This window comes from Chelonia mydas, chromosome 10, assembly GCF_015237465.2.
Source record: "Chelonia mydas isolate rCheMyd1 chromosome 10, rCheMyd1.pri.v2, whole genome shotgun sequence".
NCBI lineage: Eukaryota > Metazoa > Chordata > Testudines > Cheloniidae > Chelonia > Chelonia mydas.
In genome coordinates this window covers 50899630-50921741 of record NC_051250.2, presented here as the reverse complement: position 1 = coordinate 50921741, position 22112 = coordinate 50899630, and the positions used below count along the sequence as shown (strand labels likewise).

General features: G+C 44.1%; 1 protein-coding gene across 4 annotated transcripts in view; it reads left to right on the top strand.

Moving 5' to 3' along the window:
• Nucleotides 1-22112, top strand: part of LOC114021897 (kunitz-type serine protease inhibitor bitisilin-3) — a 64275-nt gene that overhangs the window by 32776 nt on the left and 9387 nt on the right. For 2 of the 4 annotated variants that reach the window (XM_043524732.1, XM_027832160.3), the window contains 2 exons: nucleotides 12421-12612; nucleotides 19714-19881. In XM_043524732.1, the coding sequence (XP_043380667.1) occupies nucleotides 12421-12612; nucleotides 19714-19881 (360 nt within the window). Of the gene's footprint in view, nucleotides 1-4892; nucleotides 5139-11652; nucleotides 12215-12420; nucleotides 12613-19713; nucleotides 19882-22112 lie in introns of those variants that run through there. The other 2 variants (XM_043524731.1, XM_043524733.1) reach the window with 2 other exon arrangements.

Genomic DNA, 22112 nt, shown 5'->3' with positions numbered 1-22112 from the left:
CCAGCGGAAATCTGAGAAAGTTCTACTTTGATTCTGGCTTGGGTAGAAGTTAAGCTGAAAATTGACAGCTGCCCAATGGCAAAGTGCATTCTAGAGAGAATAAAAATGGTAAGATCTGCTGGGTTTTGTGTAGCATACAGAAAAGTAACTGTGGGGGAAGTATTTTTCTGTAGTTGTATGTGCAGAGGGAAGAGCAGAGCAGCTTTCTATCACATACAGCCTTGAAAGCCCAAGTGCTTCCCAAAATTCCTCCTTGGATGGATGCCAAACAATTACAACTGAAAAATGGCACTGGGGAGGTATGGTTTGTGGAAGTGCAGGAGGAGTTGTGGGAGAGCCTGGAAACAACATTCTTTTTCTGCAGAAAAGACTGCACATCTCTGCAGTAACTTGCCATTACCTTACCAGCCATACACACCTTGGTGTATGATATCAAGCTCTTGATGGACTTGGGTGGAAATAAGTGGGAGAAGAGTGTATGATTTGAGGCCCACTCACTCACAGCAATTTCAGATGGCAGGGCTCAGAAATATTCTCTGCATCTTTATGCCCATCTTGACCCTGTAGGCCCCTGTTATGGAGCATGGTGTTACAGGGTGTCCCCAAACAAGTCATCTGTGGATTATGTCGCTCCCATAGCCACAACCCCTGTAGTTTGCCACATCTTGGTTTTCTCATGGAACAGATGTTATGCTGCCATTTACTGTGAATGACTTACTGTATCTTGTGGATTTTCTTCATATTTAGCTCCTTAAATGCTTTTCTTCTTGGAAAGTTGTCACATGGTCCCAAGTAAGTAATAATCAGATGAAAGGTTATCTCTATGTGTGAGGAATCCATTCTAGCAAGGAATTAAATTGGGGATCTGGATGTTAAAATGGTCTCCAAAATGCCTGATCATTGGTCAATGAGGTAATTTCATTAGTTTATAAGAACATTAGGCTTTGGATAGTGTTATTCATATGACCCCTTGACAGCAACTGACCCACTTTGGAGCTCTCTTTTTGGCCTGGTCTGCAGTTCCATGGTAGCCAGCCCACTCAAAAGCCTGAAGAAATAAGGCTGTTTATTGAGATCCTGCTTTTATTAATGTAGTTTCTTATTGACCTCCTAGCCAAACTGGATTTCTAGGAGTGAAGCTTAAGTGCCTTATACAGCTCCCAGCAGTCACTGGGAGTCTTTTTCATTTATCTTAATGGGAGATGGGTGGCTTGGACCTTCATTTTGTCCTTTAATCATCCTGCAAGCACAGTGCCCATGGTGAATGTATGGCACACTTCACCCATGAAAAGCACAAGATGATGTATCACGATGGAGTTGTAGGGAGGAGTCATTCTGATTTTAAGGACAAGCGTTGGGCGACTTGTCTAAGACAGTAAGAGTTTGCATATTGCAAACTTTGAAATGGCTTGACTGAAAAATGCGTCTTTAACTTTAAAAATTAAGTGGGATTGAAATGGAGGCGAAAATCCTTTGACATGAGCAATATCAAAGTTCCATGGATATGTGCCCATAAAAGAATTGTACTGATCGTATGGCTAAGTGGCAAAAGCAAACAGCTGAACAGATTTTCTATTAGGTACGGTGCATACTGGAAACAGAACAGAAACAAAAAGATCAGCTAGAACCAAAAGAAGGAATTAATTCAGCTTCTGAAATATCAAAACCACTCTGGTTCATAGTGACACCTAGTGGTATCCTATGGGATGTTTGCTTCATAAAATGTTGAGACTAGTGCACATTAAAATGAAACTAATAGCAATGAGGCATAGTGCAGGTGGGTGCTGTGCCAGTCTTGGTCCCAGCTTTGTCCAAGTTTCTCAGTTCTGAGCTACTTTTTTATGTGGCTCTTGAGTCTCTCTTGAGAAGACACTAGATGTCACTCCGCTGTCCCAGTTGGCTGGTAGTTCTGTTGGGTGCATAAACAGAGGGATTAGGCTGAGTCTACACTTGATCTATATTGGAACATAAACTGTGGTGTAAGGCTAGTGCCAATGCCTATTGCCCCCACCTCTGCAGCATGTTTAGTTTTAAAGATTAAATAGTTTGTGTTAAACCTTCCATTTTTCTTCTCTTTGTCTTTGAATGAACTCCTAGAGGGGGCAGTCCATTGTTAAACTAGACCAGAGGTGGGCAAGTACGGCCCACGGGCCACATCCAGCCCGTGGGACCCTCCTGCTCGGCCCCTGAGCCCCTGGCCTGGGAGGCTAGCCCCCGGCCCCTCCCCTGCTGTTCTCCCTCCCCCGCAGCCTCAGCTCACTGTGCTGCCGGCACAATGCTCTGGGCAGCGGGGCAGCAAGCTCCTGGGGCAGCGCAGCTGCAGAGCCCGGCCTCACCCGGTGCTCTGTGCTGCGCGGTGCGTGGCCAGCCACCAGTGCTCCAGGCAGTGCGGTAAGGGGGCAGGGAGAGGGGTGGTTGGATAGAGGGCAGGGGAGTTCAGGGTGGTGGTCAGAGGGTGGGGGTGTGGATAGGGGTGGGGGCGGTCAGAGGGCGGGGAACAGGGGGGTTGAATGGGGGCAGGGGTCCCGATGGGGGCAGTCAGGAAGGAGTGGGGGGTTGGATGGGGCGGCGGGGGGCAGGCAGGGGTGAGAGTCCCGGGGGGGGGGGGCAGTTAGGGGACAGGGAGAAGGGGTGGTGGATGGGGCAGGGTTCCCGGGGGGGCAGTAAGGAAGGAGTGGAGGGGTTGGATGGGGCAGTGGGGGGCAATCAGGGGTGGGGGTTCCGGGGACAGTCAGGGGACAGGGAGCGGGGGGGTGGATGGGGCAGGGGTCTCAGGGGGGTCGTCGGGGAACATGGGGTGTTTGGATGGGGCAGGAGTCTGGGGGCGGCCATCAGGGGCCAGAAGTGGGGGGGTGGATGAGGGGGGGAGTCACGCCCCCCTCCCCTAACCGGCCCTCCATACAATTTCCAAAACCTGATGCGGCCCTCAGGCTAAAAAGTTTACCTGCCCCTGAACTAGACTGTTCCAGTTGACAGGATTTTATGTGGGGTATTTTTGTGTTGAGTCAGTTCCTTGTTGCCTTGATTTCCTTAATGTCTCTCATCCTGTTCAGAATTGCATTTATGAATTAATAGGCAATAAAGGAAGTTGTTGTCTAACATCCTTGGAAGAATCATATCCAGCCTAGTGCAGGATGATAAAAATTTTTGTTGCCTGACAAGTGAAGCAGATGTATCCTTCAGGAACTAACCCTAGTAGCTGCAGCCTTCAGCGTGCACCCTTTGCCTTTAGTGCTAGAAATGCCCTCTTCTTGGAACAATGTGCACTGGCAGGTGAAAACCTGTTTACTGGTCATCATACCAACCAAGCTCTTGTTGGGTCTGGCTGCAGTGCTGGTTACCGGCGCTTCTCACAAGTGACCCAGGATCTGGCAGGAACAAGATCTGATATCTGTTTCACGTAAACATACAAGCTCTTCCTTTAATCACTGATGTAGGAGGAATAGCTCTCCCGCTGAATTGCAACTGCTGCTTTTCAGCCTGCAGCTTTATTGTGGAAAGCAACAAATTGGCATTCAAGGGAGTGAGAGCAATAGAGCTCATAGCTACAGTAATACCTAGGACTCCTACTGCACTTTTCAGCCAGGTATCAGAAAGCATCAGTTCCTTTTGTTATGTGCCAAATGTAGGCTTGGGGCCTAGTTAAATCTTGCAGTATTCTGGATGGGAGATGAGTTTGCTTGAGAGAGCAGCCCAAATATATGGGGCTATAGCTCTAGTAAATAGAGGTAGGACTAAACCAAAGCCCTGAATCCAAATATCTCAAAACTTCAGGGGCTGAATTTTGCCCTCAGTTACATCTGGGCATACATCATTGAGTTCAATGGGCACAACCAGCTAGGGAAGGGAGAAGCTGGGAGGCACATGCTTTTGTGAGACAATAGGTTCCCCTGGTCAAAGCATTCCACAGTCTTTTGTCTTCAGACCCTCTCTGTCTCAGTTTCAGCTGCTGCCACTCTTATCCTGTTGCTTCGCATCTCGCAGCCACACAAGAGAAGCCCAGAAACATAATTCCAGAGGGGGTGAAGAGCAATTACAAATAGAACTGACTTTTAATAGGAATTCCAGTAGATTCAGTTTGAATCTTGCATTTGGTTTCTAGTGGAGGACCAGTAGCTTGAGGAATCAATAGACCTACAGTATTGCTCTCTTCCAAAACCCAGTTCTCAACTGGAACTGGGTGAGTTTTCAGCAGTAACTTCTGTTATTCCTATCAGCCAGCACATGATGGGCAGCTATAACTTCAGTCTCTGGAAAAGTGATTGTCCAGTCCTCCTGGGTGCAAGGTATATTTGGTCACTATGACTCTTGCCACCTTAGCAGAATGAATGACGAGATCGGGATGAAGGTTCCCCCAGAAAACTCTTTGTGAATGAGGCTCTGTGTATCTGGGCAGAAGAGTCTACTGTGAAGCAAACAAGCTGGGAGGAGAGAGGGGGGCCAATTTTATTTATCAGAAGGAATGCATCAAGAAGAGATTAGTCTGCATTAGTCTGCAGAAGAGAAGAATGAGGGGGGATTTGATAGCTGCTTTCAAATACCTGAAAGGGGGTTCCAAAGAGGATGGCTCTAGACTGTTCTCAGTGGTAGCAGATGACAGAACGAGGAGTAATGGTCTCAAGTTGCAATGGGGGAGGTTTAGACTGGATATTAGGAAAAACTTTTTCACTAAGAGGGTGGTGAAACACTGGAATGCGTTACCTAGGGAGGTGGTAGAATCTCCTTCCTTAGAGGTTTTTAAGGTCAGGCTTGACAAAGCCTTGGCTGGGATGATTTAACTGGGAATTGGTCCTGCTTCGAGCAGGGGGTTGGACTAGATGACCTTCTGGGGTCCCTTCCAACCCTGATATTCTATGATTCTATGATTCTATGATTAAGAAATTTAAGAGTTCTTTACAGTAGCTAGCCAGCTATTAATAATTAGTGCATGTTGCATTATGAATGATTGGCAAAAAGACTGATCTTTGAAGTGAACTTTGCACTTTCAGATAAGCAGTGTGGACAGTAGATAGTGTGTTTTCAAAGGCAAGGGGGGGATGAGTGCGAGTCCAGAAGCACAATGAACAGCTGTAGAATTGCGCTCACTGTGGTTTTATTTTGTACTTGCCTTGTTTTCTTTACATCAGCAAGATTGGAAGGTAAGAGAGCTACTTTCTTTAACATACCTTTGTATTTTCTATGATGTATAACACCAAGGCGCTGACCATTGGTCATTATAGACTACATGGTTATGGAGCTTTTTGGAAGGAATTGAAAAATCCAATGCCCTGGCCAAATCCCCACCTGTAAATTACATGCTGCCTCCTTCAAATTCCCTTTGCAGAAGTTACTTTTCACCTGCCCTCTGACATTTTTTATGCAGTGTCCATAGCATAATATACTTTCCATCTTCCCCCTCACAAGTATAAGCATGCTGTGATCACCTCTTTAACTAGTGTTACATAAATACGAGGAATATTATTCTCTTCAGTAAACACGATTTCATGGCTGTCTAGCAGACTATTTCAAGTGAGATTAGGGATGGGTGCTAAGTGGTTTTGGATTTGTTTCTTTTGATATGAGTTGTTATCAGTTTTAGGAAAAGATGGCTTGAAAAATATACCTAATGTTACAATCCAGTATTGTATTGTCATGGATGCAATATATTGCCACTTGTGTGACTACAAAATAATAGATCTGCATCAAATACTTTGAGCCTTCTCAAGTTTTAACTAAAAGTGCATTGTTGCTGATACTGTCTAACATTTATCTTATAAGAAATACACCAAAATTAAGATTTTCAGTAGGTTTCTTTTTGACAATAGCTTGGTAAAGTTTCATTTAGAGTTTTGGAGATGTAAGTGTTACATATATAAAATATTCATCCAAACCACAAATGATAGAAATCACAAACTGAATTGTATGCACAATTGCAATACTTTCATGTAGAATTTTATGCTAATGATGCCCAATTTTTTAAAAAAATACTCCTCTAGATTTAATCTGAGGCCACCTTTTACTTTGCTGTAGGATTGTTCTGCATGTGATGTTTGACTTGATTGTTTTAAATGTGCCCATTGCTCATCAGCTGCAATATGTATAATTAACCATTTGTCTACACTTTTTCCCATCCCATGCGACTCTATATAAAGATACAGAGTGCAGTGCTTGTTTTTGTACCAGTCTGCTATTACTCTTGGTTTCCAGACAATATGGATTTTCCACACTCCTGAGTGATGCAGTTATGCTGACCTAAATCCTGGTGTAGAGAGCACTGTGTTGATCGGAGAGTGACATAGTTACTACCTCTGGGGGAGGTGGATTACCTATGACAACAGGAAAAGCCCTCCCATTGGCATAGGTAACGTCTTTCTTGAAGTGCTATAGTGGCACAGAGATGCATTGGCGCAGCTGCACCACTGCAGCATTTTAAGCATAGACAAGCCCTTATGCAGAATGTCACAGCTAAACACAGGATGGAATAGATTGTTTAGCATAAATAGTTAAGACGTATTTCAAGGTGAAGTGGCCTGTTAACACCTCTCCAGTCATAGAGAGGGAGCAGTTCCGGGGGGAGGGGTTGTTAGTGGGTTATAGATTGTTGTAATAAGCCATAAATCCAGTGTCTATATTCAGGTTTCAGAATAACAGCCATGTTAGTCTGTATTCGCAAAAAGAAAAGGAGTACTTGTGGCACCTTAGAGACTAACCAATTTATTTGAGCATGAGCTTTCGTGAGCTACAGCTCACTTCATCGGATGCATACTGTGGAAATTGCAGAAGACATTATATACACAGACACCATGAAACAATACCTCCTCCCACCCCACTCTCCTGCTGGTAATAGGTTATCTAAAGTGATCATCAAGCTGGGCCATTTCCAGCACAAATCCAGGTTTTCTCACCCTCCGCCCCCCCACAGACAAACTCACTCTCTTGCTGGTAATAGCCCATCCAAAGTGACCACTGTCTTCACAATGTGTATGATAATCAAGGTGGGCCATTTCCTGCAGAAATCCAGGTTCTCTCACCCCCTCACCCCCCTCCAAAACCCACACACACAAACTCACTCTCCTGCTGGTAATAGCCTATCCAAAGTGACCACTCTCCTTACAACCTGCATGAAAATCAAAGTGGGCCCTTTCCAGCACAAATCCAGGTTTTCTCACTCCCCCACCCCCATACACACACAAACTCACTCTCCTGCTGGTAATAGCTCATCCGAAGTGACCATTCTCCCTACAATGTGCATGATAATCAAGGTGGGCCATTTCCAGCACAAATCCAGGTTTTCTCACCCCGCCCCCCCCCCCCCCCCCACAAACTCACTCTCCTGCTGGCAATAGCTCATCCAAATTGGATACTATTAATTTAGGCTTAAATAGAGACTGGGAGTGGCTAAGTCATTATGCAAGGTAGCCTATTTCCCCTTGTTTTTTCCCTCCCCCCCCCCACCCCCCCTCCAGACGTTCTGGTTAAACTTGGATTTATGCTGGAAGTGGCCCACCTTGATTGTCATGCACAGTGTGGGGAGAGTGGTCAGTTTGGATGAGCTATTGCCAGCAGGAGAGTGAGTTTGTGTGTGTGTGGTGGGGGGGGGTGGTGAGAAAACCTGGATTTGTGCTGGAAATGGCCCACCTTGATTATCATGCACATTGTAGGGAGAGTGGTCACTTCGGATGAGCTATTACCAGCAGGAGAGTGAGTTTGTGTGTGTATGGGGGTGGGGGAGTGAGAAAACCTGGATTTGTGCTGGAAAGGGCCCACTTTGATTTTCATGCAGGTTGTAAGGAGAGTGGTCACTTTGGATAGGCTATTACCAGCAGGAGAGTGAGTTTGTGTGTGTGGGTTTTGGAGGGGGGTGAGGGGGTGAGAGAACCTGGATTTCTGCAGGAAATGGCCCACCTTGATTATCATACACATTGTGAAGACAGTAGTCACTTTGGATGGGCTATTACCAGCAAGAGAGTGAGTTTGTCTGTGGGGGGGCGGAGGGTGAGAAAACCTGGATTTGTGCTGGAAATGGCCCAACTTGATGATCACTTTAGATAAGCTATTACCAGCAGGAGAGTGGGGTGGGAGGAGGTATTGTTTCATGGTGTCTGTGTATATAATGTCGTCTGCAATTTCCACAGTATGCATCCGATGAAGTGAGCTGTAGCTCACGAAAGCTCATGCTCAAATAAATTGGTTAGTCTCTAAGGTGCCACAAGTCCTCCTTTTCTTTTTGTCTACATTCAGTCGATGATATTTAGTGTCTAGCAAAGTTATGAATTTCAGCTCCCATGCTTATCTCTTGAAAGTGTTGTGCAGGTTTCCTTTGAGGATGGGGACTGATAGGTCAGATATAGAGTGATCACTTTGTGAAAAGTGTTCACCCGCAGGTGATGTGATGTTTTTGTCTTTTATCGTTTTCCTGTGTGAGTTTATTTGAGAGCATTGTGATTGTCTGGCTTCTCCCACATAGTTTCTTTTGGGACATTTAGTGCACTGGAGGTGGTTCACCACATGTTGTGATAGGCATGTGTAGGACCCATAGATCTTGAAAGGTGTGCTGCGGCGGGTGTTGATCATTGTAGTGGTAGAGAGATGGCTGCAGGTTTTGCGTCTGTTGTTCTGGCAGTGTCTGGTGCCGCTTTGAATTGGTGTGTCCTGGTCTGTGGGGAGCTTGAGCATGGAGAGTTTACGGGCCAGAAGAGGGGATTCAGAAAAGATTTCTTTCAGGGTGGGTGTGATGTTCCATTCTGGTGTTATCTGGACCGGTGATCTGCTAGGTCACTCCAATCCTTGACTCTAGGAGCCAGCCTTACCTTGCACTACTGTGAGAACCCCCACTCCTGGGCTGTTCATGGATAGCCTCTGGCATGTAAGCTGCTCCTTGGACTGTGCAACCGAATGACACTAGCCAATATCTCCGGTCCCAGACACAACCCTAGGAACCTCCTTGTTGCAGTGTCCAGTTATGCCCACTGGATGCTGCAAGCTTATATAAGTTTGTCAATTTAACAAAGAAATTGATATGTACCAGGCTTGTTGTCCCAATGGGAGCCTCTGACACACTTCAAACCAAACACACTGCTTCAGGTAGAATAAACAAACAAATGTATTAACTATAAAGATAGATTTTAAGTGATTATAAGTCAAAACATAACAAGTCAGCTTTGGTCAAATGAAATAAAAGTAAAATGCATTCTAAGCTGATCTTAACACTTTCAATGCCCCTACAAACTTAGATGCTTCTCACCACAGGCTGGCTGGTTGCTCTTCAGCCAGGCTCTCCCCTTTGATCAGCGCTTCAGTTGCTTGGTGTGGTGTCTGTGGATGTAGGTGGAAGAGAGAGGATGAGCTTGGCAAATGTATTTTCCTTTTATCATGTCCTCTCCTTCCTCTTGGCTTTGCCCTCCCGCCCTATCAGAGTCAGGTGAGCATTACTGAGTCTCTCGAAGCAAGGTTGAGCAATTCCCCTGGTGTAGCCTCATGCAGGTGCGTCATTGCATTGTAGCTCCCTTGCTGAACAATGGCTGTTGATGAGTTGTTTGACACCCCGCCCGGCATTGGTTACTTTCCTTGCTGTTGCCTCTGAGGAGCAAATATCTGGTTGATTTCCCCCAATTTACAGCATGTTTTAGTGACAACCATACTACACAATTCTCATAACTTCATATGCATTAATGACATATATATATGGATAGAGAAATGATTTTCAGCAGATCATAACCTTTCCCCGATACCTTACAAGGCATGCTTTACACATAAGATCATGATTATATGAAAATGAGAAATATGGGGGTTACAGCACGCTCCCCAAGGTAAAGAATGTCACACCTCCCCCCTTAGTTTACTGCAAGAGGGTTAGTCACTGACTAGCTTGAAGGCAGTTTGTATTATAGTTCTCTTGGCACCTACTGGGAAACCTTGGAGTGTTCAGCACTGGCCTAGGGCATCTTGGCCATGGGATCCCATTTCCAGAGGAGGTACTGGCCAGGAATTGTGCCAGCAACTGTACAGGAGCCTAGCCAGACCAAGGGAAGCTTAAAAGCACATGAGCCCAGCATGTATATCCAAACATAGCAGTCTGGTGAGCGTCTGGCATAGGGAGCTTGGCCAGGGCTGTCACAAGACCATTGGACTGTATCCTCTTGCTGTGTCTAGTGCTGGCCATGTGCCAGCAACAGGATGCTTCCCTGTTCATCTTTTGGTCCCTGGTCTCTAGTTCTCTGCTGTGGAGGCTTCCTTTGGCAGCCAGCTCCCAGGTTCTGCCTCTATCCCACTGCCCCTGCTCACAATGGTAGGATTATTATCCAGGGGGCTGCAGTGGTAAGTGCAGCTCTTACCTGCACCTGAGTAGCCATTGTGGGCAATTAAAGTGAGAGAAGGAGCAGCAATGAGGGCTGGCCACTGACTCAGAAATGTGTGTGAGGGTAACAACAAACCAATATCGGTAATCAGTGCCTCATGACCTACGCTGATCATAGGGTCCTTGTCAACTGGCAGGGCCTGTTCCCATCAGCTTGCTTCATGTTAGTAGCTCATGGGTAGCTAAGAGTCATGTTCAGACTGAGCTTTAGCCAGGAGGAGCTGAGTCTTTAAGGCAATTATGGTTTGACCCGGGCCTGCACGACGAAGAATGATGGCTCAGGGCTGCACTCTCACAATCTTCATCTTGCAGGATTCTGAATTTCAGTTCCTGACATTGCCGCTGACTCTTGACATCTGCCTCAATTTCCTGTCTGTACATTAGAGATAATGCCCACTGGTGCAGTGTGCTTCCCTCTCTGCAGCTGGCCAGAACCATTAGCCAGTGCAAAAGGAAGGAGGTGGGACAATGATTTCACTGCCCCATTACATCCTTCCTCTGGTCAGCTTGTGCTGATAGAATCAGAGCACAGAGATTGACTATGCCTGGCCCTTTCAGGTCTACACTACAACCAAGACTGACGCTTTGAGATTGATCCACCGGTGGTCGATTTAGTGGGTCTAGTAAAGACCCGCCAAATCGACTGCAGATCGCTCTGCAGTCAACCCCTGTACTCTACTCCCGATGAGAAGAGTAAGGTAAGTCGATGGGAGATTTTCTCCCGTTGACCCCCTGTGGTGTAGACCCCATGGTAACTTGACCTAAGGTACATCAACTCCAGCTATGTTATTCACGTATCTGGAGTTGCATAGAGTAGGTCAACTTACCGCAGTAGTGTAGACATAGCCTTAGAGGGAGCAGATATAGTCTCCTTGTGTCCTCCCCTCTAGCATTACCAGGCAATGGATGGGTACAATCTGGCCCCAAATAACCTTGGCTCCTCCTGGAGGGTCTACATTGCTGTGCAAAGTCTTGTGCTCTGACTGCTTTATGTTTTCCTATAATTATATGCTCAAATAAAAAAGCCAAAAGAACAGGGAAACATTGCTCGTTAATTTCTATGCATCTCTTCCTCTAATGCAAAGCAAAAGCAAAGAACTAAACAGTCTGCTTGTGATTGCAAACAAACTTCTCTGCAGCTGTTTCCAAAATATCTTTAAGTTGTCTGATGTGACTCACTGGTGTCAGCTGCCAATCATCTGAGCGAACGGTATATTTTAAAATGGAACCAGACAGATAACTATTAACCCTTATCCAACTCCAAGTTCACTCACAGCTTAGTCTTTTGGGTTCAGACTGATAACAGAGAAACCTGTGCTTTAAGTCAATATGGGATGGTTAAAATAGGTTACCCCAATTGCAGACTTGTAGAACAGTTTCCACTGGTGCAGAAATTCAAAGCAAGCTGTGGTCCAGCCAGAACAGTGAATTGGTATTTTGTTAGCTTTGGAGTGAGATATAAAAAGCTTGTTTGGTTTTCGGCTGTTTGTTAACAGGGTTGGCTCTAAAAACTAACATGAAAGAAGCTACTGTCATAGCTTTTCGTCTCTAAAGGTGACCAGCAAAAGGGGGGAGAGGAGAAATTTAGTTAGTGCCTTTTTTCCTGTCTGAAGGCTTGAATGATGTCTGGTTTTTAAAAAACTTTTTTACAAAATGCACTTACAAAAGTTATTCTGCTTATTTTTTATCATTAGAAATGTCAAAGCAAAATGATTTAGACAGTCTAAATATTCTAGCCTTCACTCCTTCAGGGAAGGGAATGTGTTGGCAGTGCAGCTGTGGGGTTGAAGCAGCCTTTGGAATGGTGTTGCAGCCTCTCCACAGAAGATTCTTCCTCGTGCCACCCCCTACACCCTTTGGGGCAATGGCTACACCTTGGTAAGAGTTCTACCATGAGGTCACTCTCAGCAAGAACACCGGGCCAGCAGTCTTAAAATGGCACTTCAGTGTAGCAATAAGAACATTATCAGGCCAAATGGGGAAATTATACCAGAATAAACTAGCACCTCTTGCCATTGTAAATATTGCCAGGTAGACTTTATCTGTGATTAACATGCTTTCAATTTTGGTGTTTCCTGGAGCAGTATGTAATGAGCCGATGGATGAAGGCCTACATGGAGACAAGATTGGAATCCGACTCTACTATGATAAAACCACAGATCGCTGTAAACCATTTGCATACAGAGGTGCTGGTGGGAATGGAAATCGCTTCTTCACTGACAGGCAGTGTATGAAGACATGCTCTACGTTAGCTGAACAAATCTATCCAGATGATGGTAAGTCAGACTGGCTTTTATTTTGACTTTTCCATTCTCAGCATAGCTTCTTCTAATTGTAGAAGAGGCAAAGTCCATCTGTTGCTATGGAAAGTGGTGGCTGCTTAGGATCATATAGAAGCTGCAGGTTGACCATCAACACCCACTCCACTAGCTTTACTCCATTCACATTGTCATCACCGTCTCCCCAGTGGGAACGGCGTAAGTTAAAATTGCCGCAGTAGACTGAAGGTCTCGAGAAGGTGGGGAGAAGAGGAGTTGGCCAGTTGGTTGATGGAGGTTTCTAGACATTGATAAGGGTCAGGTCCTTCACTTTTATAGCCTGACATTTGATTATATCATTTGGACCTGATGATGAGACTGAAGTTGCTGGAATGCCTTCCCTGATGTAGGATGCCATTCTAAGTGCAGGCAATATGCCTGTAATAGAGGTGAGACACAACAGCAAAGACAGGGATTGATTGTTGAGTGTTAATGGTAGTGTGTATTTCCTGAAACAAGATGATGTGTGCTTTATATACTACTGCCAGCTGGAGGAGGAGGTCCCTGATAGTCACTGAAATTCCCACAGTATTGACCCTGAGTCTAACTGTGTAGGACTCAGAAATTATAGTCAGTACATATTTAAAAATCTGTTAAAACTTCGTAAAGATGGTTTCCCTGGACATGATTTGAAGTCTGGTACCTCAGAACTGGCTAGAAGCAAGTGCTGTATGTTCTACTGGACAGTTTGGGGATCTCCCCTTTACAGTTGTAGAAAAACTCCTCTATTTAGCTCTGCAGGATTATGAGATATTGGATCTTAGATATGTAACTGGTGCCAAACTGAATATTGCCAACCCTGAAATAGGAAACACTTCTCTGGCTCTTCTACCTTATTACATAAACTGTCAAATGTTTGATGGAGATAACTGGGTTTTTTCTTTAACTAGTCTTTTAGTTTAGTTTAGTTCCATCCTATGAGATAACACTACATTCCTCAAGGTGCTAGTAGCAAAATTCCAGCCTTTAAAGTATTTCATAACATTAAAAATTCAGTTCATACTAAATACTATAACTTCCTGATCCTCTCCTCCTGGCAAGATTTCACCACCTTAAGTACTAGAATTACATCTGGGTGTCTTGGACATTATTTTTAGTGTCTAAAGCAAGTCCAGATCCAAACTATGACTTGGGTCCTTCTCTGCATCTCAAAGTTAAGGGCTGTGGATATGAGGTGTTGGCTCATTCACCAGCACTCCACAGAAGGTCTCTATTTGAGGCCCTGTAAATTGGTGGCTGATTTATTCTCATTTGGGTATTGTCAGTCAGTTCAGAGTTTGGGTTTGCTGTGTATATAAGCAACCAAAAGTGCTGGTGCTTATCTGAACTGCTTTGGGAAACTAATGAAGAACATAGTTGCTCAGGAGACTCCCATGGTTTCCCACTTCAGAGCAGGTGAAAAATCCTAATAACCGCCCCTTCCTCCTGCTGTCTTTTGCCATTTCTTCTTCCAGTTCCATCTGGAACCTGGAAACAAACCTTCAAAAGGCCTACTTCAGTCCTAGAAACAGGCAGATGCCTGGGGGAAAGGGAGTTTGAGCCAGTTCTGCCTTTTGTATTCAGATTGCAGCTGAACACTGGGAACAACTGAGCTTGAAAAATTACTTTGCATGCGGTAAAAGAGAAGGAACTAGGACTGTTGCAAGACTAAGTCCCAGGAAAACTCCCATTTGCCTGTCCCATGGACAAGTCCATGAGCCTATGAATTAGGATTCCCCCTCAACTATCCCAAGGGGGAGGGATGGCTCAGTGGTTTGAGCATTGGCCTGCTAAACCCAGGGTTGTGAGCTCAATCCTTGAGGGAGCCATTTGGGATCTGGGCCAAAAATTGGGAATTGGTCCTGCTTTGAGCAGGGGGTTGGACTAGATGATCTCCTGAGGTCCCTTCCAACCCTGATATTCTATGATTCAATTATGTGGCAGCACAAGTGTCATTTCGTCCTAAGTTAAGGAGGGCCTTGTGCTAGCCCTGCAAACAGTTAGGCATTTTGCCCAGAGATTCTTGCTCAGAGTTTTAGAATAGAAACTGACCAGGACAAAAGTGTTCTGAGCCATCAAACCTGTTTGTTCAGATACATCCACTAGAGCGAAGTGGCACTAGGATCAGATATATGCAGGGAACAGTGGAGAGTTATTTAAACAAAGCTAGAATTGAGTATGTGCAGCACAGAGGCAGATGTCTTGGGGCTTACAACAAACAACGCAGGAGAAATATCATGCAGAGTATTTTGGCTACAAACATACTTGTTTAATGTAGGGGGGCAAATTATACAGTCTGTCTACAGTTACAATTTACAGACACTGAAACAGCTGCCATGCTTCTACTGCTGTGTACTGTACAAACAGAAATTAGAGCTGGAAAAGACCCATTAGTCCATCTCACTACCAGTGCAGGATGGTTCCTGGCAGGATTTTTTCTGTGCTTGGCTTGGGACTTAGATTGGACAAGGTTTCATCCACCACTTCCTCTGGAAGTCTCTTCCATAGCATACAAGATCTTTGCTATTAGGACGCTTGTTTTTTTCCCCCCTGAGACTCAGCCTAAATTTCCCTTCTGTTGTTTTCATTCCATTCTTTCTAGTTCTACCCCTCTAAATGCTTTGGTGTATACTAGCAACAAGCAAATAATTTGTAACACATCATTTATTAGTTGAATTTTGCAGATAGATTATGAAGTGCTCAAATCTATTTCACTTAAAGTTGTTCATAAGCTATTCATGGAGGGAGGAAAATCTAAAACTTGAAAACAGTTTGAGTATTCAATATTTTCAATGCAAAAGTCTGTGCTTTGTGTTTTGCCCCATGTGGCTTAGTTAGCTAACCAAGTTAATGGGACTTGGGCTCCTAAATTAGTTAAGCGCTCCTTTAAATTTTCTCTGTGGTTTTGTTCTCTGATTGACTGACTTCGTTAACTCCAACACAGCATGAGTGCCAAATGTTTCAGTCTAATGGACAGTGTTGGGTTCCATTTCATCAGAAGATTTGTGAGAATTTGGAGTCCTTCTCTGTATCCCCAGTGCACTTCATGTAAAATGAGTCAGGCTTTTTTTGTTTATTTGTTTGTTTAATACACCCAAGCTAACTTAACTAGCCCTCTCCAAAATCTTTAGGCCAAACATGTTCATAATGCTGTAGTCATAGTGGAATGAAATTAATTGCGCTAGATAGACAATGTTCTGTTTTGACCAATGAAAGGATGTAATAAATACTCCTGAGCACTTAATAGTGTTAGAAGCATGAGTACACAACTATGATTATATTTGCAAGATTAAAGGAGTACTTGTGGCACCTTAGAGACTAACCAATTTATTGGAGCATAAGCTTTCGTGAGCTACAGCTCAATTCATCGGATGCATCTGATGAAGTGAGCTCTAGCTCACGAAAGCTTATGCTCAAATAAATTGGTTAGTCTCTAAGGTGCCACAAGTACTCCTTTTCTTTTTGTGAATACAGACTAACACGGCTGCTACTCTGAAATTTGCAAGATTGCGTTTGAAGAGACTGTCACATTAAATTTACATAAGCAGTTACTGTAAGTGTTAGCAAGCCCTAAAGCTAGTTAAAGGAAATAACATTGTTGGATCTCACCCCGATGTCACTCACATTGTTGCATAGATGAAAATGGGCAGTTTAACAATTGATTAGACTGGTATGTAAAACTGCAAAACGTAGGAGAACTTTCAGTTTAAAAGAATTCCTTACCTGCTATGAATAACATCTTAGGTAATTAAAACTGGAGACTTTTTAAAAATGGACAGTTTCAGAGTAGCAGCCGTGTTAGTCTGTATTCACAAAAAGAAAAGGAGTACTTGTGGCACCTTAGAGACTAACAAATTTATTTGAGCATAAGCTTTCGTGAGCTACAGCTCACTTCATTGGATGCATTCAGAGATTGCTTATTTCATATACTCTTTTCTATTTTCTTTATGCAAACTGAGTGAAATGTATAGTCACTTTCACTTTTGTTTATACTCTGCAGCATTGTGCTAAAGCATAACAGATCATAAAGCAAGGTTTGGGTTACAAACACTGCAAGAGAAATGCTTTAGTTGTTCAAAAAATCTTCCACTGGAATCCTTGAGATCATTTTACTGTAAAATCTAGAATACAGGCCCAGATAGGCAAGGCCTTTGGGAGATCTTGTAAATGTCTGTCTAGCATTTAATTTCTTCCCCCAATGCTATTTTTCTGCAGCTGGAAAAGAGATTGCAGTTCCTTGTCTGTCTGCTGTATATAGTGCTCCACTACTGCTAATTTCTACTACAGCTGTAAGCACTGCTGCTACCAGAATGTGCTCTATATGGGATCAGTGCCTTTGAATTCAGCTGCCTTCCTTCAGGGCTCAAGTTTGGGACAAATTTGTACTGCTCATCTTCATAACTATAATTCTTGACACTGTCCTGCCAGTTAAATGGTTGATCTGAAGAGTTTCTTATATGAAGGTACTAGAGTAAAGATTATTATTTCCTTATCCAGGTTGTTGTTGTTTTGTTTTGTTTTTTCCCCCAGGGTTGGAAGGGACCTCAGGAGGTCATCTAGTCCAACACCATGCTCAAAGCAGGACCAATCCCCAATTTTTGCCCCAGATCCCTAAATGGCCCCCTCAAGGATTGAACTCACAACCCTGGGTTTAGCGGGCCAATGCTCAAACCACTGTTCTGTGGAAGTGTGAGAATGAATGTGTTTGCCTCTGAGGTTTGTGTTTGCCTCCAATTCTCTGAGCTCACATCACCAGTTACCGAAGATCTCAAAGTAGCCTTTAAAAATGTCCATTCTAGGGATTGTATTTTGCAGATATGCTCAGAAATGACAGAATCAGGTATGTTTCGACAGTTGTCTCAAAGTTTTGAGGTGTTGTCAAGGGCAGGAAAGAGCTGTCACTCTGGGCAAAACACAAATCATGGGAAAGGTCAAATTTCTTCTAAGAGTGGCACATCATCACATTGTGCCTTTAGTCACCCTGAGTCCCCAGTATGAAGGAGTGGAAAACAATCTTTCAATGTGGTTTAAAATAAACAAATAAAACAAGATTCTCAGCTGGTGTAAATCAGTGTATAGCTCTGTTGAAGTAAGTAGAACTATACCAGTTATACCAGCTGAGGATCTGGTCTATAATTCCAACTCTGCCATAGACCATGTCAGGAGAATAAACAATTTTGATCAGGTTACCTTAATTCCAATCTGTTTCTTGTATCACATTTACAGGAACACAATTGCTCTGTAGATCTCAAAACATATTTGAATTTGAGTTTAGAGTAAATACAGCCTTTTTCACTGTAGGACTATGCACATATTCTACAACTGTGGGAATCCTTATTAGGCTATTACAATTGTAACGCTGCAAAAAATTTCATCACCACTGAGAATAAGTCACTTGGAATGGAAGGGACCACCTCAGAGTGTTATAGGAAAACCATTAAACCCATGGATTGGAAATTCAGATGGTTTCATTCAGAGCTACAGTATAAAGAGGGGGAATGAAGGGAATCAATTCTGGGCTTTGAAATTACCTTACTTTGTGTCAGGGTGCCCCCTGGAAATACACATAGGGAACTGGGGTAGAAATAATCTACCCAAGAGGGCATCAATTGTCTCTCTACTTTGTGTGTTCTTAAATCTGAATACTGCAACAACTGCAGTCAGCTGGATCCTCCTTTTTATAAAAGAGGGGATTGTTGGCAGGGCATGCTCTATGAAGGTTCCAGGATTCTGAAGCTTACTCCCTCATTGGTCCAAAATGGCCTGAATTTGGTGACCCTCTGGGTGCTCTGCATTTGTTTGATGGAGTTTCTGGAGAGGGCTCTGAGTGTGTACTTCCACAACAATACGGGGGGAGGGTAGAGAGGGAGCTCTGTAGGTGACTGGCTGGCTGAGTTGCTGAATGATTACTGTAAAGCTGATGGGATTTCATTGTATTAGTGATGTATTAGGTGGCCAAAAGCATTGGATTGGTAGCTTTAAAATTAGCATTTACATTTACAAAAATAAACATGATCACACAAGCAGTTTTTTACTGAAAGCATTTCCTCTTCTTGAATAGGGGTTGTGACTTATAACGTTATAATTAAAAAGAGATGTTATAAAGAATTTGTTGGTGATACCACCAAGAAATCACATGTAATACTCTTTAAGTGACTTAGGCTTAGATTCTTAACCAGGGATAGACATCCTGAACTCGATGTGTCACTCAACATTCTCAGCCTTTCTTTCCTAACACTGCTGGCTTGATCCGAAGGAAAATAGCTTCCCCCCGCCATCATATGCAGTGTAATATATTATAATTTCACCTAGAAGTCTCAGCTGAGATCAGGGACCTGCTATATAAACACATGAGACAGTTCATACCCCAGAGAACTTAAAATCTTAAAACAAGAATACTCCCCAGTGAAGTGATTTGCCCACAGTCACACCTGATCAATGGCAGAGTCAGGAAACAGAACCCAGATCTCTTGGGTCCTAGGTTATTGTCCTAGTTACTACTCTACACTGCTGTGTAAGTGTAAGAGGTCTGGGCCAGTAAATGAGACTTTCAAGTCCCACACCACATGTCATAGAGGAATTGATTCCTACTAACACACAGGACTAAGTTAGGCCCTTGGTTACCTGTGCAACCTCATTGAACTAATGGATGTAATTGAGTAGACTTTGGCCCATTATACACCTGCCATTAAGCTAGTCAAATCTGTTGTATAGCTATCCTTTTAGTATATCTATGATAGGTAACCCTGGCTTTCTTATTGATAACAAACCAGTCCGCCAGAGCCTAGACTTGATAATCTTCCACAGAAACACTGCAGAGCCCCTCTATGCAGACATTTGGGGATGAGATTGGCTGAGGAATGCATTGTAGTTAAGGGGCTTTATTACTGTATACGCTGGTCAGTAGTTAGTAGAAACTGATCATATCACTTTGAATTCAGCGGTTTTGTGGATGAAATCCTGTATTTTAAATTACTGTATGGTGCTAAGCAGATCAGAACAAAAGAAAACAGATTAGTCTGATTCAACGAGTTGCTTCATCTCCAATGTTCTGATTTTAACCTTTTGTTCTTCATACAGACCGTGTTTGCCTCTTGGAGAAGGATCTTGGACATTGTAAAGGAACCTACTTGTTGTGGTATTTTGATCATGCGCTGAAGAAGTGTAGGACTTTCATTTATGGAGGTTGTGCAGGAAATGGAAATAGATTTGTTAATGAGACAACATGTTGCCAGAAGTGTGCTCAGGGTATGTACAGTGCACTCTATGGTACTTTCACATAGAGATGTGGGCATCGAAAGGTCCATTACCCACTGTCCTGATTAGATGTGACTTGCTGTAGGCAGAGCTGTACCACTGCCAATAGCTAAGGTTGCCTAATATGTTCCATTATAAAACCCCATTTCCAGGTACTGATAACTTGGACAAACTTTAAGTGTTTAGTTGAAATTGTCCAAGCCAGGTGTTGAGTCAGTGCAGCATGGGATGGTGACCTGAGGCAAAGAATTAATTTCATCATGTTTTTTTAATTATACTACTCTCTATCATATCTGAGTGCTTCACAAATATTAATAAACTTACCTTAACACACACAGACCCTGTGAGATAGAAAGATATTCTCCCCATTGTACGGATGGGAAACTGAGGCACAGAGAGATGAAGGCCAAAATTGTCAAGTATCTTCTAATTTTGGATGCTGTTTGAGATGCCTAGAGCCTGATTTTTTCAGAATATTTATCACTATATGTTCAGAGAACAGCTGCTATTGACTTCAGCTGCAACTGTGGGTGCTTGGCACTTCTGCAAATCAGACCCAGGTGTCTCAAGTTGGGCATCTATAAATAAAGAACACACTTAGTGGCCATCTATAAAAACTTGGTTTACATGACTTGCCCAGTTTCACATAGAAATCTGTGCCAGAGGCAGGAGTAGAATCCACTTCTCTAGGGCAGCATTCAACTGCCTTAACCAGGAGACCCTCCTTTTTCTTGCTGCAGTCCCCTGCCTTCCAACTTCTACAGCAATGAGGCCAATAGTCTTAACAGACAACAGCACAATTCCGTACACAATCTTGATTCATTGAGTACATTCATCCTGTGCACTGAATGAGGCAGGACTCCTGTGGAATATGGCATGAGATCATTTAATTAAAACTGTATTATAATGCTTGTGCACGGGGGCCTGAATTAACTTTTTTTGAGTGCCTGACTTTACAACCGTAAGGCCTGGTCTACAGTACGCGGTTATTTCGGAATTAGCTGAGTTACCGCAAAATAAAACTGGTTCCGTCTACACGACCAAACCAGTTTTTTCGATTTAAAGGGCTCTTTACTCCGATTTCTGTACTCCATCTCGGCAAGTGGAGTAGCGCTAAAATCGAGATCGCAGTTCCGGGTTACAGGTACTGTGGACGCAATTCGACGATATTGGCCTCTGGGAGCTATCCCAGAATGCTCCCTTGTGACCGCTCTAGACAACACTCTGAACTCCGATGCACTAGCCAGGTAGGCAGTAAAAGCCCCGGGAACTTTTGAATTTCCTGTTTGGTCACCATCAGCACAGGTGACCATCTGCAGAGTCCACCATCACAGGCGACTATGCAGAGCCCACCATCTCAAGAGACCACACAGTCCTGGATTCGCAGATGAGCTCCAGCGTGGTCCAACGGGAGGTACTGGATCTCATTGCATGTTGGTGAGACAAATCTGTTATGGCAGAACTACGTTCCAAAAAAGGAACGCAAATACGTATGCTAAAATCTCCAGGGCCATGACGGAAAGAGGCTACTCCAGGGACACAGAACAGTGTCGTACAAAAATCAAGGAGCTCAGGCAAGCGTACCAAAAAGCCAGGAAGGCGAATGGGCGCTCTGGGTCACAGCCCCATACATGCCGCTTCTACCGTGAGCTGCATGCAATTATGTGGGGTGACGACACCACTACCCCACCACTGTCCATGGACACCTGCAAGGGGGGAGTAGCACGGAGCGAGGAGGATGAGTTTTTGGAGGATGAAGAGGAGGAAGAGGAGGACAGTGCACAGGTGGCAAGTGGGGAATCTGTTTTCCCCCCTAGCCAGGAACTATTCTTAACGCTGGAGCCAATAGCCTCCTTCTACTCCCAAAGCATGCTCCCGGACCATGACCCTGGAGAAGGCACTTCTGGTGAGTGAAAGCTTGATCGGAACAATGCGGTGGGGAGGAAACCCAGCCACGCTGGGCTATTCACATTTAGTTTAAAGGGCTCATCCTTGCTCAGAGCCTCATCGGAGCCACACTGGGCTGTTTGCGTTTAGTTTAAAGGGCTCATCCCTGCTCAGAGCCTCATCGGTGGGTGTGTGTGGGGGGTGTGTGGGGAGAGTGTTGTGTGAAGCAGTCATCCCAGAGAGCCCGCAGGCTGCCTGCAAGCTGAATTCTGTTGCCTGGCCGCATGTGATGGATTACTCACACCAAAGTGGCAGGCACTTCAGTATAAGAGGCA